The 19,573-nt window shown below is 41.5% G+C and overlaps 1 protein-coding gene across 2 annotated transcripts; it reads left to right on the forward strand.

Annotated features, from left to right (window-relative positions):
- The first annotated feature begins 463 nt into the window (after positions 1-463).
- On the forward strand, positions 464-17,416 carry GOLGA7 (golgin A7). Of its 2 annotated transcripts, none has more exons than XM_059909567.1 (6): positions 464-574; positions 732-864; positions 5,574-5,726; positions 12,279-12,380; positions 13,523-13,585; positions 16,039-17,416. In XM_059909567.1, the coding sequence occupies exons 2-5, from the start codon at positions 754-756 to the stop codon at positions 13,568-13,570; spliced, it is 414 nt and encodes a 137-aa protein (XP_059765550.1). In that variant the 5' UTR covers positions 464-574; positions 732-753; the 3' UTR covers positions 13,571-13,585; positions 16,039-17,416. The 2 variants fall into 2 exon arrangements, with proteins under 2 accessions (XP_059765550.1, XP_059765551.1); XM_059909568.1 differs by having other exon boundaries at positions 470-518.
- The last annotated feature ends 2,157 nt before the right edge of the window (positions 17,417-19,573 follow it).

Genomic DNA, 19,573 nt, shown 5'->3' on the forward strand with positions numbered 1-19,573 from the left:
AGAGTTGGGTAGTGTCCCACGTGTAAACTGAGACTTCCAATCAAGAGTGAAAATAAACCCTTACAATCGGTGATCAGAAACTATGTCGCCATGATGAACGAGGAAATGACACACCAGGGAAATGACACACCGGGGAAATCCCGAGTCTCGAACCCTTTGCACCCTCAGATGAACTTGGTCTCCACCGTTCTCCCCGTCGCCCCGCCCCGCAACCCCGCCCCCCTGGGTCCTGCAGCCCCACCCTCCGGCCCCGCCCTGCGGCCCCGCCCGGCCTTTTCCTTCCGGATGGACTCCTCCCTGCTAGGTGGGGGACGGAGTCGGCCCTGGCCCCGCCCACGGTGCCCGCCCCCGCACCGCAGCGCGCAGCCTCGGCAGGATCGCTTTACGGCCGGAGGAGTGGGTGGGTCCTAGGCTCGAGGTAGGAGGCCGAGTTGAGGGGCGAGGAAAGAGGCCTTTTGCGGCAGGACGTAAGTGACGGCGTAGGCGGTGCGACAGCCGCTGGAGGGCAGCGGAGGCGGGTTCGTGTTTCCCGGGCCGAACCGGGCTCTGGGGGGCGCGGGGCCTGGCCCGGAAGGTAGCCGAAGGCCCGCGGTGAAAGCATGGGTGAAGGGGAGTGGGGCGGGGAGGCCTTGGGCTGCTTTGGGCGGTGGGTGGGTCTGCGGGGCTGGCGGGCTGGAGTCCTGGGTCCAGGCCGGATATCTGACCGTGGTTGGTGTCCCCCGAACCCGCAGCGCGGCCCGTCCTGTCTTCGCCATGAGGCCGCAGCAGGCGCCAGTGTCCGGGAAGGTTTTCATTCAGCGAGACTACAGCAGTGGCACCCGCTGCCAGTTCCAGACCAAGTTCCCCGCGGAGCTGGAGAACCGGGTATGCAGCCGGGCTCCCCGCACCTGCTCTGGGGCGAGCCCGGGAGCCTCCCCCGGGGCGGCAGGGAGTGCGGGTCTGGGAGGAGCAGGCACAGAAGCGGCCTGGGCCGGGGATGTGCGAAGAGGATCGCTAAGCAAGACCTGGTGTTTGGAGGAGAAGGAATAAGGCCAAGCCCCCGGGTCTGACGACCTGGTGGAGCTCCATGGTGCCCAGGGCCCTGATGTGTGCACCGCCGTCTTCCCCTGCCGTCCCCACCCCACCCCGGGTCATTGACCACAGTGATGAGGAACTAATTCCTCGCGCTCCAGGCCACCTACCTCAGCGTGTTGTAAGCTGCATCCTCCAACCTCACCACGCAAGGGAAATAAATATCATTATTTTCGTGACTGGCGTTTGTGGCCACAGTGCTGGCCGCACTGCTCGGCAGGAAGGGTTTATTATTTAAGGGCTGTGCTAGGCAGTGCAGACAGGCCTTGAACCTGGAAAACGCAGAGCATTGGATGGGCCTGGGCAGGGAGATACCTCAGAACGAGGCCCTCAACTTGTCCCTCGCAGTTCTGATAGCTGGGAGCCGCCTGTACTGTGTTGCCTTACAGGTCAGAATTGTCATCAGGATGTGGGTCCTTTGGGCAGCCTTGCATGCAAAAAGGGATGTGCTTCCCCTTTCTTCAGACTTAGGAAAAATAATGGTAATGATCATTGTATCTTACTTTAAAGGTACAGCGACGTGAGCATATGTGAGTATGTGTGTTTTTTTGTGCCCACACGTGTTCACACACCCAAAGACAGACTGTTTGGTCTTGAGCTTTGTAAGATAAAGCTGTGTGTTTCCTATTCAGAGGTCAGTTTCTGGTTAGATGGGAGCAGGTTTTGTGGCTCTTTCCTCTTTGACAAGGGGTGGGTGCGGGACTGAGAGGTCATTGGGCATGGGTGTGGAGCTAAGAAGTGCTGGCTTTGGAGTAAGTAGGTGTTGATGAGTACTGGAGCACTGCGTAGCAGTCATTTAAAATTGGCTTGTGAGGAGGTGGGTTGTCCTACCTGACTGCCAAGGTTGTAAAATCAACAGTGATCAATTACAGTGTCCTTTGGCTTGATGTATAACCTTCGGCAGGTTAGTGGCCCAAGTATGTTTCTTTAAATGCAAATTAAAGATTCAACACGCCTTATAAAAATGATTTGTAGACTAGTTTGTTTGTGAAATGCCCTATAAATGCTGCAGTTTGTTGTCACCACGTTATGAGGTAACCCAGCCTGACACTAGCTGGACGTTTCCACAGTGGTTTGCGAAGATAGAAATTTGAGCGTGTTGCCTCTTGGTTAGAGCTACTGAATGTTGTTTTTTAAAAATAATTTGACATCACAATTAACATGGTTTACATTTTAGGACTTAGATGAAATGGATCAAATGTTTTACTTTTAAGCCTCTTACACGGAAACTCTGACTTAATACTATTTATGTACTTTCAAATCAGTGTAAACAACTCTTTTGCACCACACTTATTTGGATGTCACATGATGCCTTTGTTTAAAAGTTTTAAAAGTCAAACTTCCCACTCATAATTGAGCCAAATATATGTATGTAGAATCAGACATGAGCCTTCCACTCTGTGTGTGGTGGAGCCTTTATTTTATAGTCTGAGTACAGAAACAGTGTAGTCACAGAACTTCACTGACTGTTACAGGAAATTGCTGCCTCTAAATTCTGGAGTCCTTTTACTTCTTTGACTTCATGTAGCCCAGAACTGCTTGTGATTCTGAGTACTATATGGGATGTTATTTGGTGCTTTTCAATTGTGCCCTTGAATTTTCTTTTTTTTTTAATGTTTGGGTTAAAACACTAGCTTATACTTTAAACTGCTTGGGAAAGCTTTGATTTTTTTTTTTTAATGTGTCGAGATTAAATTTAAATTACAGGTTTAAATTTTCCTTGCTTTGTTTGATGGAAAATTGAAAGTTTCTTTCTTTGTTTTTTTACTACTTACCCTAAAAATTGTACTGATTGCTCTGCCTCTGGGGCTGATTTTCCCTTTGTGAGAACATTGCACTTGACCACTTAATAGAGGAAGAAATAAACATGCAAATGTTTTGTATGACTTTAAAGCATTAAACACACACATTTGTACCCTTTAATTTGTGAGTGAGGACAAGTTCTGTCTGTTAGTAAGTTTACTTGCTCACTGCCTGTGAGAACTTAATACTTTGATGTGTAAGTGCTTTGTTGCCAGGACAGTTCTTTAAAGAAAGCTCGATTCTCACTTTAGCAAAAATACAGACATCTTAGGCACCCTTGGCCTGGGCAGCAGAGAAGTGAGTGAACTATAATTGAGGCATTTGTTTCCCTGCATCCCTTTAAAAATATGTCTCTATATCCGGTCAGTAGAAATTACCTTTGACTTGCAGTTTCTTTAAGCTTCAGCCCCATTCTTTGACAGGTAGTTCAACAAGAAACAAAAATTCTGGGAAGACTAGCCTGATTTCCTATTTCTATTCTGGCTTCCGGTGTTTATTGGTCCAAATTTGCATTTAGCTCCAGCTTGACATATCTCCAAATGTCGATGTAGCTGCTATATTAGCGTGCAGGTACCAAGGTGTGAACATTGACAGCCATGCTTCGTGGTGCCTGAAGGGCATGAGAACAAGGCCCACACCTGCTCTGTAGAGCCCTTCGTAGTAAGTGTATCCTTGCCCTTACTGCTGCCCATCATGCTTTTTCCCTTTTTATTCTTTTTTTTTTTTTTGGCCGAGGTGCGAGGCTTGCAGGATCTTCAGGGACTGAACCTGCGCCCTCGGCGGTGAAAGCGTGGAGTCCTAACCGCTGGACCACCAGGGAATTCCCCCCCGCCCCCGCCTTTTTTTCAATTAAACTTTTTAAAAAAAAATTCTTCACCTTGGATTTTTTTTTTTTTTTATGATCTATGATTTGCCTCCAACCTATAAAGCATTGCAATCTTGGAATAACTTTTAAGAATTAGTGTTTCTGGTAGGATCAGTAATTCTGATCTGAAAGAAATAAAATGTTTCTGGGTTGATTCCCTAGTTTTGAATCATTCTGTCCAAAGAAACGTAAATAATTCAAAGAACTTTCTTTCTCAGATCATAACATCGTAGTAAATCAAATGCGAGTGTTTGAAATTATCTGGACCTTTGTGCTTTTACTGATGGACAAACTGAAGGCATTAACTTAGGCAAAACCAGGTGGAGATAACAATTTACCATTAATACTTGTACACTGAGTTGTTCTCCTCAGTCTGTTTTCTGGGAATGGTGACAGGTTGCCTGGGTGACCGTTCATAACACAGCACCTCTTCAAGTGGAGGCTCAGTGAAGGGACGCTACCCTGGCTCTCAGCACCGTCTCCACCCACCCAGCCCCGGTCAGAAACACTCATGTTCTGGAAAGTTAAAAGTAGCTCCTTTTAAAAAAACAGGTCGAGCCACCACTGCTTTAAAGTTTTCATGCCTTTGGCTCATTGAGTCCTCACAGTTTTCCACATGAAGGACAAAACAGCTGCCTCGCACCTAAAGGGTTTCAGTAGCTTAAGGGTGATGGTCATAAATCATCAGATGTATTCTGTATGTTAACAGAGAATTATGTTCTTGGGAACGTTTTGTCTCAAACTGTATACTGAGGTTCTTTGAGTTTCTTTCTGAGTCTATTTCTATGTAAAGTCTTCATAAAAGAGAGAATTCATATGTAAGTAGTTATTAGTTTTAGGAATAAGGGAGATATTGTGTGAGAGAAAGCGGAGAATAAAGACAGATAAGTTGTGCTTTGTTACCTACCAAGAATGCTACAATTGGGTGAAATACTCAACTAATGGGACTTGAAATTCCTAGGGCAAAGTATTGAGATTTGAAATCAATGAACTGTTAAAAGAAGAAAGTCATGTGCTATTGGAAGAAGAAAGTGAAAGCAGATGATGAGAGTGAAAAGGGGATACAGTAGTAGTATTAGTGTACATGGTGTCACTGACTAGAAAAGGGTAATAGGAACCCGTGGTGTGAAGAGTTGTGTAGTAGTTTGAGATTTTGCCTGGTTCGGTGTCAGCTTTTAGTAACCAAATAGTTACTTTAAAAGAGATGGGAAATGAGGAAATAATACAGTTTGCACCTTTTGATCTGCTGAAAATGTCCTTCCCTTTTTTGCCTAAGTAGATTCCAGCATTTAGGGACTTGATTTAAGATTACCTACTCTTTCCAGTTAAAGAGAATGCACCCCTCCGTTTGTTCCCCTACCATACTTTATACATGCCTCAATTACAGTATTCTGTTGACTTACTTTGTTTTTATTGTTACATATCGGTTATGCTCGTGACTGTAAATGCCTTGAGGACTAGGAAGTGTCTTAGTCATCTTTCTCTAAGGCCTGTCATGATATCTGATGGTAGGTGCTCCATAAATGTGAATATGAGAGAATGGAAAGATGGAAAGATTGTATAATTTAATTAAGTTACCTGTGATTCAGTATAGAGGATAAAGAGACACCATTTTGAGCCTTGATGATATCCAGTGTCCATAAGAAGGATAAAATTAAACAAACACTAACCAGTTTCAGTAACTTACGTCCAGATTTAATCACCTAAAAATTTGTTTGCGGACAGTTAGATAAGAATGTTGACAAAACAGCAACCTAAATTAGTGATAGCAAGCAGGAGTGAGGTGCTCGTCTTGTTTTCCAAAACTTATTTTTAAATTCTTTTTTCCGTACAGATTGATAGGCAACAATTTGAAGAAACAGTTCGAACTCTAAATAACCTTTATGCTGAAGCAGAGAAGCTCGGGGGCCAGTCCTATCTTGAAGGCTGCCTGGCTTGTCTAACAGCGTACACCATCTTCTTGTGCATGGAAACTCACTACGAGAAGGTAAGCCTACCTCTGTTTTCACACAATCTCTTAAAATCATAAAGAAGGTGGGTTTATTACAGGTTTATGTTTACAGGGTGACAATTGCAGTAAAACTTAAAGGGACAGTCATAATAATAATAGTTCAGATTTTATTGTTGCTTCTATGACCAGACACATAGAAAAAAATCCTGAGTCTTTCAGAAACAGGTTGCCTTGTTAATATTCAAATCGGCTTACACTTAAGGAGGATGTAGAAAATCCATGTTCTCATTCTGCCTAGCCTTCTGAGAAGCCTTTGCTTTATTTCCCCAAATTTCTGTCCTCCATCTTATCCTCCCCGCTGAGTTCTTGTCTTCTCTTTCAACTGTCTGCTGGGCCCAGTATTGCTGGCTTCTCAACTTATATGTCCAGAAGTCAAGCCTCACACCTCCCCATTTCGTTCAGTAGCATCCTGTCTTTTTCAGGACCATCTTTAGGTGGAGGGCTAGAGGGGGAAAATTTATCAGTTGTCAGACTGAAATAGCTTCCATTTTCCCATTCACTAACTTTATGACTTCTGCCACCACCCTGATTTGTGCCCTTATGACCTTTCTCCTAGACCAGTGCCACAGTCTCCGGAGCCTCTCTCCTTCCCTTCTTTTCCATTTCCAAACAGCTGCTGTGTCGTAAAACACAGCCGTGCCTCCCCTGCCACTCCTGCAAAGTGAGTTCCATTTCAGGCCCTTCTCGAGCCCACCTCCAGCTCTCCTTTCCAGCTCTGTCCCGCGCCCCTTCCTCACTTTGTCTTTCTGCCAACCACGCAAAAACTCCGAGGTTTTCCTCCACCTGAAGTGCCGTTCTTCCCGTGTCCGAATCCCACCAGTCCCTCAGTCCCACTTTCAGCTAACTTTTTATCTACCCCTGTAATCGGAATTCGTTCTCTCCTCTGTATCCCCCAATGCTTTACTCATATCTGTTTTCTGGCACTTAGCACTCTCTACTTAGGAACGTAGCCGTTTATATTCTTGTCTTGTTTGCCCTTCAAGTATGTCTTTTTCTTGAGGTCAAGGACAGTGTATCCCTCTTCAGGCCTAGCACCATACTTTGGGTAGATGAGGCACTCATTTACTGTGTGTTAAGTGAATGAATTTACGTTAATCACAGTAAACCCCAAATAGATAATTAAATTCTGACCATGATTAGAAAACGAAAGGCTGTAAGGAGATCTATATTATACCCACCTGATAGAAGTTTCCCTGTGACTGTCTTGCACTCCATGTGGTGGAGAGCAGATACAGTTGCAGCTAAAATATTTTGAGCTGTCGGCTGAAAATGATGCTGTATTCTTCCTTAGCATCCTGACACGAATTCCCCTGGTGTTACTAAAAGGGAACACTGAAGAAGAGTAGTTTATATCCTTCTCCATGTCGCACACTCTCATTCCTGCTTAACATTCCACATCAGAAGTTACAGAGGATCAGTATCAGCTTTCAGTCTGTTCTGTCTTACCAGCTTCTCTGTAATAATACATTTGGTGAGTGAAGGGACAGGGATTTCATTCATTCGATAAATATTTATTGAACACCTACCATGTGCTAAGTACTGTGCAGGGGATATTACTGAACAGGGCAGACATGGTTGCTGATGTCATGGAGTTTATAACTCAGTGGTAAAAACTGATAATAAGGAAACAAAACCCACAGAATTGTAAGTCGTGATAAATGCCTTGAAAAAAACCAACTTCCTTAGGATAGAAAATACAGGAAGGACCTAATTTAGATCATGTGGTCAGAAAGGGCCTCTGAGATGGTAACATTAAGCTGCCGCGTGAAGGATGGGAAGCCCAGGGCCCTTCAGGCGGAGGGATGAGTGTATGCAGAACATCGGGCATCCCCCATGCGGAGCGCGGCGTGGGGAGAGGAGGGCGGAGGCGACCCGAGAGGTGAGGGGACCTGCATCCTCCCGGAGTGTGTGCTCCGTGGAAAGAGGCTTAGATTTTATTTCCCTGCAAGGAGGAACCACTCAATGGTTTTAAGCAGGAGTAATAATAGGACTAGATTTTCATTTTAAAGAGATTCCTTGGCTCTGGGGGGGAAAGGTATAAAAGTGGAAGTAAGACGCTCCCTACAAGTCCAGGCAAGAGAGGGAAGATGATAGCTTGGACGGGGAGCAGAGCAGCAGGGACGGAAGGAGGTGAACAAATTCAGGGGATGCGCTGGTGGTGGAGCTTGGACCCCCTGAGGAGCCACTGAGCGCGGTGGGTAAAAACAGTCATCCCGGGTGGCCATTAAAGACGTGTGTAATATTGTCAATTTAAGGTAGAAATACATCCTCCAGAGTATTTTATTCATGCTTAGTGGAGTATTAGATGCTTGAATTCTCATTTCACTATAGCTTTTAAATTTGTTGATGAGATTTTAATTAACTTTTATTTATTTGTGTGCAGTTGCTACAATAGATACAGGTACCTGCTTCTGACCTCAGTTGTAAAAAGAAATTGGTAATTGGGTGCCAGCCAAGTCATTTACTAATGATGAGATCATGGACAAGTTAATCTCTCCAAGTCTGAGTTCTCTCAACCATAAAATGGGTCTTAGACTGGTGTTTGCCAAGGGGGAGGGGGCTGGGGGAGGGATGGAGTGGGAGGTTGGAGTTAGCAGATGTAAGCTATTACGTAGAGAATGGATAAACAACAAGATCCTACTGTACAGCACAGGGAACTATATTCAGTATCCTGTGATAAACCATAGTGGAAAAGAATATGAAAAAGAATGTATATACATGTATAACTGAATCAATTTGCTGTACAGCAGTAATTAACACAACACTGTAAATCAGCTATACTTCAATTTTAAAAAAAGGTAAATCTAAAAAAAATAAATGGGTCTTAGAATTAGTAAATTGCCTTATATGTGGTAGATGCTTAATAAAGTTTTCTTAAGATAGATTTAAAAATTAAGTTAGTGTATGTATATATATATATATATGTATGTTTTAATCAGATATTTGTGAACTTACATGTTCAGTTTTTTTTTATTTCAAGTGTATAAGTAATCTTTTTTAGCAGCTGCTAGTTTATTTATCTACTAAAACATTTAGCAACCCTTAGTTAAAATCTTTTTGATTATTAATCTTGGAAGGAAGTTCTCAGTGTCAGAAATATAATGGACTTGCGTTCATAGGTAACATATAAGGTACTACTTTATAAGTCTAGTTAAGGTCTCTTTCTTTTTACAGAGTAAGTATTAATAACACAAGTAAAAACCAAGTAAAATTAGTCAAGAAACCAAAATTAAAGGCATGGTCACTTTTTATAAATACATGATTTTATTTTAGAAACGACAGGAATAACTAGATCATGCAAAGTAAATAACTGGAATGGTCATAATTAAGATACAATGTACCTGTACTTTTAAAAGAAAACATTTTAAACATGTATCTGTATTTTTGATACCCAGCCACTCCCTCTCTCCAGTTTGTCCCTTAGGAATTTCTGTGCTGTTATTTTCTACTTTATGAAAGGACAGGATTGAGTCATTTAGTAGCCTTTATTGTTTTAAACACTAAAACTTCTAATCTACAAACAGTAAGCCAAATATAATTGTGCTTACACTAGTCACGTGGGTTAAACTTTTGAAAATTGTAAATAGGCCTTTTAAAACCCACTAGAACAATCATGCATTTTTTTCCCTATAATGTGCTATTCATTGATTTAAAATGAAGATAAAGGCTTCAGTGTTATTCCTCTCTGTTGCTGCCCATTATGATCAGGGAACAAATGGGCTTGTGGAAGGTTCTCCTCTCAGGAGCCGTCTGCTGTGTTCATCATCCAGAAGACATCCCTCCTGCCCGTGGGCTGTGATCTGAACGGAGCACAGTCAGAGGAGCTTAGATCTTTCTGAAAATACTGAAATCCTGGTGCTCTCACTCAGCCTCATGTAGGATATCTTTCTTTGAGGGTCTGGTAGGCTTTCTCCGGTTTAGTATTCTCAGGGAGGATAATAGTCTTTCCTGAGGTTTGAGTGTTTAGCTTTGTAAATATTATATAAATTGAGGTTTTATTGAGTGTTTGAAGATAACAGAGATAATTTTGTTCAGTATTATAGTTTGTTTTAACATTGATTTACCAAAAATAATAAAGTATGAGTAATATGTCAACATAAGGTTTCTTGGGGGTGAGAATGCTGCTTTGTCCTGTCTGGGATGAGGTATGAGTTGACTCATATTAATGCTTTCCTATCGCTAATGACACTAAGAGTTTAAAAGCATCTTGGTTAGGACAATGCTGCCTTCACCACAATACCGTAAGAGGATTTGGAACTTATACAAAAAGAAAACTAATTGTTTTCTTTCTGAACTGATACCCAAGTGCCCATGAATGTTATTAAAGTTTAAATAAAAACCTTGCATGACACAGTTCTGCTTGAATCGCGTAAAGGAATGCTGTTTCTTTGCTAGTAACCTGTACCCAAGGAGACAGGGAGGAAAGCTGTTCTGAAGGAATTCTTTCTTTGAAACCAGCCATGCAGGCATTTTTCTGAGTGTCCCCCCGAGTATAAATGGACTGGGGTGAGGGGAGACTGGCTGTCCAGTTTCCACCTCTGGCAGGTGAGCTGAGAAGGAAATTGGAGAGAAGATGGAGGGTCCTGAGTTGGGCATCTTCATGGGCTACTTCCTTCCCCCTGACATTTTAGCATGATTGACAAACGCTGATAGAAAGATAGCGCCCATAAAGACCGAGCACTGCTCACATTCTTTGAGAGTTGAAAATAGGAGAATGACATATGTACTTCAGATAATTAGGTGAAAAGCTCTTTTCTTTAGAAATAGTATTCTTAAATTACTTCATAACCCTGCAGATTGCTCTTTTAATAATATCACGCTCTTTTTTTAAAAGTGTAAAACGTTAGATTGTATTATTCCCCAAAGATGTAACCTGAATAAACTATTTATTTTCCTTCAATGAGAAAATTCATTATACAGACCACATAGAGTTTTAAATTCTAAATCAACTTATACCAAAGCACCTAAATTTTAACATCCTAATTTGTTAGTTTGGCCTGGTATATTATAGACCCACACATAAATCATTTCTTAATTTCCAACTTCATTTTCATACAGTTCTTTTTTCCCTTTATGTTGTGATCACATTTATCTGTGACTTTATCATATTCTGGTAGTGTGAATTTAAGAAAACATATAGTAATTAAAGAATTGGATCAAAGCCTCTTTGAAGATTAGAGCCAGAAAAGGATTATAATGACTTTGAATCTGAAATAAAACATGTAACTCTTTGATTTTGTATATAGCTATTAAAATTTATTTTCTTCTAGGTTATCTGTTTCAGAATTGCCCTTATTAAAGCTGGAGATTTGGCAATTTCCAGAAGTTCCTTTGTATCCTATCTGGTTTTTGTCTACATTTGCTTTGACTTTTACAACCTTAATACTAAACTTACAAGGTTTAGTGAGGTTGAGGTTCCCATCTAGGGCACAAGAGCAAGCTACAGAGCAGCGCCCCATGCAGGCCTGGGAATGATATAAGACACTTGTCATCAGAACCTCCGTGGCAGCCAGCACGCGCATGCTTGGTAAAGGGAATAAACTTTCCAGTTTTAGACTCACTGGGCTCCCTTTGTTGTAGGCCTACCTTGTATCATTAGTTAAAATTGATGAAAATGGGGGCTTCCCTGGTGGCGCAGTGGTTGAGAATCCGCCTGCCAATGCAGGGGACACGGGGTCGAGCCCTGGTCTGGGAAGATCCCACATGCCGCGGAGCAACTGGGCCCGTGAGCCACAGCTACTGAGCCTGCGGGTCTGGAGCCTGTGCTCCGCAACAAGAGAGGCCGCGATAGTGAGAGGCCCGCGCACCGCGATGAAGAGTGGCCCCCGCTTGCCGCAACTAGAGAAAGCCCACGCACAGAAACGAAGACCCAACACAGCATAAATAAATAAATAAATAATAAAAAAGTCTTAAAAAAAAATTTGATGAAAATGTACAAAGGAGAGAAGAAGTTCTCTTTTTTTTCCTTTTTTCTCTCTTTTTTTTTTTTTGGTTGCGCCACGCAGCTTGTGGGATCTTAGCTCCCCAACCAGGCATTGAACCTGGGCCCTCAGCGGTGAAAGCGCCGAGTTCTAACCACTGGACCGCTAGGGAAGTCCCGAGAAGCAGTTCTTAAGTATTAAGGAGAAGGCCAAGAGCTGTCCTTGATATCAGAAGAGGTCACATGATGCGCACTTCACAAGTAGGGAAGGGGAAAGCATACTAACCCTCGTGTGTATAGTCACCTTGTATTTCTCCGCAACCAGGATGAAGGTGACTGGGAGGGGAGGGGGAGGGCGTGGCTCTTGGGCCGCCGTGAGGCCGCATCTGCGGTGGCACTTGGACCGCGTGGACGGTGCTCGGGACTGGGGGTCGGCGGTGTCGGGAGCCCCGTGGCCTTAGCCACGTAGTCAGAGCCGTCCCTCCACGTGAACACCCATTCTTGCTTTGAAAACTAATTCCACTGCCTGAATATTTTGAGGTCCAGCTGATGCTTCACAGGGAAATCTGATGAAGTTTATAAAAAGCTGTGGTGTTTCTTTTTGTCAGGTTCTGAAGAAAGTCTCCAAATACATTCAAGAGCAGAATGAGAAGATCTATGCTCCCCAAGGCCTCCTCCTGACAGATCCCATCGAGAGAGGACTTCGAGTTGTATCTTTTCAGCCTAGATCATGAGGTCTCAATATCTGTAAACAGAACCTTTTGATTGGTCCTGTGAAGCAGCGGCCGGAGAGAATTTAACTCCCTTCTGCCGTACTTGCCCTAGGACTCTTCTGTGAGAAGGCACACCTGCCATGAGCCCCCCAGCTCCAGCCCTTGACGCACGCCTCTCCTTCCTCTGTATCACGCTGGTCTCTGTGCATTGTGTAGTGCTCGGGTTGCCGTCATCTTGGTGGCTCTGTGGCATCTTGTAGTAATAATGGGAGTGGTGTGAGTCATGCATTTCAGCTGCAGAGGCTGGACCCAAAGCCCCCTTTGAAATGCATGAACTCCTAACGTGCAGCAAGGTTGTCCAGATGAATCACAGATCCGTGGGTTCATCTGGCTCATTGAAATCAGCCACAGCTGCCAGATGTATCATTTCATTACCTTTGACATACTGCGCCTATTTTTAGAGGCAGCAAGCTTTGAAAATCACGAAGTGAATTTCATAAATAAAATTGCAAAAAAACTAATTTAGCTTGATAATGGGAGTAAAATAAATAACTGGGTAAAATAAATTTTTTTTAAAACCTAGGTCAGATAACCCCAGGCCTTCCGGCTGATAATAATTTCAACAGTTTTATTATACTCAGCAGCAATGGTTCTTAAACTTTTAGACGTTGTGAGCCCTCTCCCAAGAAAAAGTTTGCATATAATTTCAGGGCATTTTGAACCCCTGACTTCATTACCTCCATGGATGCTCAGTTAAGAGCCCCCCCCTAGTTCTACAATAAAGCATCCTTTTTCAGATTTTTTTTTTTTTTAATGAATAATCAGTGTTTGGGGAGGAGCTACATGTGGTATACTACAAGCAATTACAGTTCGTAAATTTTTAGCAGGGTGTAGAAAACATCGTGTTTAACCCAAGCAGGAGAAAATTTTAATAATTCAAAATAAAGCAAATAATAATTTAATTTTTAATTATTTAAATAATTTAATTATTTTTAATTATTTAAATAAGAATTTTAAATTAAGTAATAATTTAAAATAAATAAAGACAAGTCTGCACAGATCGTACCTATCATCTCGCCGTGGTCCCTTTTTCTGTGTTCTGTTCTCTAGTGTGTTTTCTTAACAGCCATGCTGCTTAGATTGAAATTACTATTTATGAAGACAGAGGCATGAGCAGTGGAAGATAAACCATAGGATTAAAGGTAAAAATGAAATTATATGATTTATGTGCAATTTTTGTAATTTTGTAGGATGCATGTATTTTCTTCCCTGCACCATAAGTAGTGGCTTATTCTCTGTACTGGCTTGATATTTAAAATGTGTATTTAACCCAAATTCTATAACCCAAGTGATAGAGAATTTAATCCTGATTTTTTTTCTTCCCCCTGTATTGTTTTCAGACTGGTTTTGTTGTTACTTTGTGTTGGGGGTTTTGAGAGGTTTTTTTGGTGGGGGAGGCATCTTATTTTATTTTAATATTTCAAAACTATCCTAGACATTTTAATAGATGGGTCTTGCATATAAGAATCAGTTCAGAGATTTCCCTGCCTAAGTGACAAATGGCTTTAATAACCAAAGAAACATTTCAGAGTGGGGTAGGGAGATTCTGACTATTTCATTTATTTAAGTGGCTTCATAGCCCTTTAGAAGAACACTTAACCTGTAGTGGGTAGAACCATAAATTTTCATTCTTTTTAGAATGTTTATGTTCTTATATATCCATATAATGACCTTGAACAAGTGAGAAACAAATTGGTGAATACTGATGGGAATCTATAGGAAGTATCACGTGGAAGCCACAGTACCTTAGCCCAGCCTTCTAAGTGACAAAAACGTACTTCACTGTTTCTGGCAAGTTCAGTCATGTGCTCTGCCTCCCAATAGTGCTCTGCTGCTGTGCTTGCCTGATTGACTTTGTCTGCAGGCATCCATCACTAATTCACAGGCCGCGCAGAAACAGATTCTACCAAAGCAGACCACTTCCTTCACAGGGCAACAGTCATAATAGTAGCTACCGTTTTGAGGGTACCTGCTATGTGCCCGCTATTATACAAACGGTGTTTTCCAATTCTCACAAGATTCTGCAGAGGATTTCCCCCACTTTACAGATAAGCAAACCAAGGTACAAATATATTAAACGATGTTCTCCAAGTCACACAGCTAATGGGTATTGAGACATGAACCCAAATCTGATGGACCATAAAACCCCTATTTTTTACACCGTACTTCCTCTAAGTACGTGCAGCAGCAGAGACGTGGAGAAAGGAAAGAGTTGATCAGATTATTCTAAGTATTTATCCCCTTCTTTTCTTTTTCACTACCTTTTAAAAGTACGTTTTGTCTGCTCCTGTGCCATTTGTTGAATCCTACAAAGCTGCCTTCTTTTAGCTCTAGGGAATGTGTCACACAGATTCTTACAAGCCACAAACCTAAGTAATGACGCCCTCTGCTCGGTGTTTTATTATTTACTGAGGCTTTGTTTTGGAACACTTAGTGTTACCTATTCATGCACTTTCTCACGTGCAGTTTCCAAACTGGTAATTCTCAAACGAGCAACCAGGAGCCCTACATGTGGTATTTGTGACGTGCCGTTGGGATGAGTTTGTTTGATCGGTTGTAGCTGCACTGACTCGGCCCGATCCATTTGTCATCATGGCTCACTTTGCAGCGATTATTGCTCAATACACTGGTTTTCTGAGGTGGTGAGGGGTTTGGAGCAATTACACACCAGAGACCAATCTGTCAACATTCAACAACAGTGAAATTTTCAAATGAGATTTACAGTAGGAACTTGTGGTAATTTCGTGAATGCAGATATTTTTGTTCAGTGCGGTTTAGCTTTCCGAGCTATGTGTCCCTCAGACCCAGGATCCTGTGTGGGCTGAGGTCTTGGAGGAGGGGGAAAACTATAAGAATAATGAATTCAGTTCTATAATTTTTCTTAAGTCTACATGGTGTCTGCAGGTTGAAGCATTATATGGGAATTAAATTGATGATTTAACAGAAGAGTACACAAATCATGGAGGTGGCCTTCTTTTTAAAAAAGAGCTTTGAACAAAATATTTTGCTCCTTTTAAAATATTTAAATTTTTTCAATACCTTTATTATTAAGTAGACTGATGGTGTTTTCTCTCTTTGGATTAAGATTGTCTTCTTTACTCAAAAAACAGAATATGTCATTATTCTGTCACAATAAATAAGTGATGATAAAAATAACCAACGTTTGTTGGCACTTCCATGTGCCTGTACTTTTCTAAATGCTTCATTTTAATTATCACAACACTCCTGTGAGGTAGATAATGTTATCCCTGTTTTTCAGATGAGGAAACTCAGGCACAGAGAACCTAAGTTACTTGTGCAAGGCCAAAAACAGGGCAGGCAGTCATGGAGGTGGGCAGGCCCCGGATTGGCCGCCTGCCCCGTGCTGTGCTACCTCTCCTGACAGGATTGGTCAGAGATGGAAATGCACAGCCTTGGCTCTCTAGACCGTCGAGCTGTGTGCTCACTCCGGCAGGTAGTACAGATCCAGGGATTTTATTAGCTAGCGCCTGGCTTCATGGAGTGTAGCCCACGTACGAGGAGCTCCCATCAGTCTGTGTTTGGAGGTTAGTTAGCACCCCTTTCTAAAACCTTTTCTTCTCGCCTCTAACTCTAGGCCCACCTCCAGCTGGGACCCTCGTCTGTCCACCGGCCGACCGCAGAGTGTCCCCCACCTCCTCTCCAGAGCATCATTCCTTCGTATCTGCTGCCAGAGCCACGGTGCCATTCACTCCAAGGACTGACTTTGTAAAATTCCACACCTGGAGTGACCTCTAGTCGCTCAGCATCCACTTTGTGTCTCCAAATTGTGTAGGACTCTGTAATCTTTTGATTAGTTTTTGAGAAAACGCAATGAAGCATTTCACTTTCTTTATTCAAAGCCATTAATAAAATATGCAGTTGGTGAGCCCAACGCAGGTTATTTCTCACCTGCCACCAGGGCCGGTGGTTCTCGTCATTCCTTGGGCTTCAGCAAGTCGTAAACTAGCCAGTGCTCAGTCGTACTCCCCCAAATTCATAAAACGCTTTTCTCCAGGACTTCGGTGAAGGGTGGGCTGTGTCTGGTTTTGCTAATGCATCTCCCAGATTTCAGAGAATTACCAGTTTTGCCATGACTCAGAGCTTAAAGATCAAGTTCTGCTGTTCAGTTTCTCAAACTGAAGCTCATTGGAAAAATAATGTATAATGTTACTTGTTTTATTGTAGCAATTCCTGATTAAAGCAGTATTTAATGCAATTTCCAGGTTTTTGTTTTTTGGGTTTTTTTTTTTGAGAATTCTGTTAATACTGCATTACCTTGAACATTGGGAAGATGTGGTATGTGTTGCTTTTTCCTTATAAAAGTAAGTAAGCACAATAAAGTGGATGCTAAACCATCAAACACAAATGTCCCTGCTGTGTCCCTGAATGAGCAAGTGTTAATAAATATTTTAATTATAGTTTTGTTATAACTTAAGAGAAAAACATTTGATAGGAATAATACTATATATTGCTAATTTTTAACTATCCCTACTGGCAAACCTTATGATTCCTAGACTTTCCTCATATACAGTATTCAGTGCACAGAAATACTATGATTGGTTCAAGTTCAGTAAGTTAAGTGATTTCCAACTAAAACTCTCAAGTCTGGGTCACTGTTTCTAGTTCTTCTTTTCGGCTGTGTGTTCTTAGTATTGGGACTTCCTGTGCCCTTCATCTTTGGGGTTTGAGAGCACTGTATTTGGGAGAAAGGACATATACTAGGAGAGAATGAAACGGTTAAAAGTTTTACTTTCAGAGATATTGTAGGTGCTAATACTGGATTTAACCTTTCAGATTTAATTTCTTTTATGGGTCTGTTAGTTATTCAGTAAATCCCATAGGTGTATGTAATATTTTAATTGTATGAAACTTGTTACTTTATAGCCTATAATAGTGTGTCTGTCTGCCTTTTAAACCCGTTGCAATAACTTTGCTGAAATATTAACACATTAGTAAAACTTTTCTTAAACAAATTGTCTCTGTGTCATATTTGGTGTGACTTGGTAAAGTGATAAGTGATATGGTATTAAATTTGGCAGATAGACAATACTACAAGAATCCCTGGTTCAGTGTAGCTTAGTATTTTTAAACAAACGTCTGACATTTATACAGTTTGTCACACTTTGCAGTTTTTTACATGCTTTATCTCAAGTGCAGACATGTTAGCTAAATAGGTAAAAACCAAGAAATAGCCCCTAATAGTCAAAATGTATTCAGTTACAGAAATAAGAGATTGGAATGTCTCATTAGGAAAAAAGTATCCCAGTGCTGTGACAATCTTGGATCATCTGATGACTCCAGTTTTTTTAAATGAAATGCCTTTGCAGAGAGTAACTGCTTATAAAATAGAGACTATATTCCGACAGATTCCTTCCATATTCCACTTGGCCCTAGTTCCTGGGTCCGCGTCGTTGCTTCTCAAGAGTGACAGGCTTTGTTCCTTGTTTTGTTGTTTGTTTCAGTCTCGTATAAAGGAAGTCAGAGTATTCATGCCGACTTTGATTTCAAAACTTCCCTGCCCTCCCCCTTGCCGCCCCACCTAGCGCCTCGAATGCCCTGAGAGCAGGGGTGACTCCTCCTTCACCCTGCATCCATCCCTAAGTCCCAGCGTCCCGCACAGTGCTACGTACACTTGGCACTCAGCTATTTGTAAAGTGTGTAAATGCACGAGATGTAAGTTGACAGGTCATTAACAGAGTTACTTTACTACATCTTCATTAGTCAGGTGTTTGTCTGGCTTGATAAGATAGTGGCTGGTAAACTCCTCTTATAAAGTCTTGTTCTAAAAGGCAGTATCTGTGGCTTAAACTCCATTAGAGTGGACTTGCCTAGAGGTAACTATTCTTGAGGATTTCAGTGACCTTTTTCCTCTGGATCAGGAATTCCCAGGGAAAGGAAAGGAATTGCATTCAAAACTTCTGAAGTAGATAGGTAATGAAAAAAACGAATAAGCCTCCTACGCATACTTTGTCCTTTTGTTATTCTGTATGTCATTGGCCTTGCCAGTGTGTTGTGTTAAATCTAGCTGTGGTTAAAACCAGAAAACATTTTAAAGTATTTTTCTCCTGAATTCTTTAAACTTCTTGAACCTCCTGATAAACGTTCACTTTGAGAAAGTTTCCACTTTTCAAAGTTTTCTAGGACCTCATAAAGCGTGAATGACACTTTGTATTCATTGAAGTCCTTACTAACTAGACTTCTCTGTACAAAGTTACAAGAGACTGTATGAAGGATGTGCTTGTCGCTCATTTAGCAGCTAGAATGAATCAAACAGGCTTGCAAATACCGCTACTCAATGGTATAAATACTAATTGAAATAGGTCAAAGTGCTCCTCATCGTTTGTGCCTCGGTGGAGGATAAACATCAATAAATATAACCATTACACAATGACCAACTTTAATCTGCAGATGTGTAAAATGTGAAGGATTTTATTCCTCCCACAAGAGCTGAAGTAAATGGTTTTATACAAGTACTCTGCAGTACTGGAAACGTGGAAATGTGTAGAGGATAGCAAATGTCTGATTAACATCTTATTTGCCATGAATGGTGAATGCCAAAATGTAGGTTCTAGACCACCCAAGTTCTAGGATAGGACAGTGGTACATGTATTTTGCTGCAAAATGAGTAAACAGAATTACGTGATCAAATAAAGGTTATGGCCCTTCTGTATTGTATCCTAAGTTCTTCCCATAAACCTTAAATGGTGCAGATGTGAAGTTCTGAGAAATTCTGCCTAAAACTAGGAAACTAGGAACTTAATGCCTACTTTAAAATTTTTTAAGCCTCCAACTTGCAAAAAGAAATAATTTTATAAATCGGACAAAACCAAAGATCTTCAGTTAAGTATCATTGTCAAGTTAAAACAAATTTATGCCAGCAGAATTTTCAGATTTTTTAAATAGTATCTGAGTAATAAGTATTTATGGACCTTGTTAAGAATTTATTTAACTTTGTGCTATCACTTTTTACCTTGTTAGTGAAATCTTTAATCTTCAGATTAATAAATCACTTTGAAGAATTTCTTTTTCTCATACAGAGTTTTTTTTTTTTTTTTTAAAGGCAGTTGGGGTGGGAGGTGGCAGCTAAAAATCAGTCCATTGGCTGCTAGATCTGTTGTTCTGGTTTTTTT

Source organism: Balaenoptera ricei, chromosome 21, assembly GCF_028023285.1.
Source record: "Balaenoptera ricei isolate mBalRic1 chromosome 21, mBalRic1.hap2, whole genome shotgun sequence".
Lineage (NCBI taxonomy): Eukaryota > Metazoa > Chordata > Mammalia > Artiodactyla > Balaenopteridae > Balaenoptera > Balaenoptera ricei.

Coding starts and splice junctions, on each gene's coding strand:
- GOLGA7 (XM_059909567.1), top strand. CDS start 754: ATGAGGCCGCAGCAGGCGCCAGTGTCCGGGAAGGTTTTCATTCAGCGA. Junction 865..5,573: donor CCGCGGAGCTGGAGAACCGG/GTATGCAGCCGG, acceptor TTTTCCGTACAG/ATTGATAGGCAACAATTTGA. Junction 12,381..13,522: donor TCGAGAGAGGACTTCGAGTT/GTATCTTTTCAG, acceptor CATGCTGCTTAG/ATTGAAATTACTATTTATGA.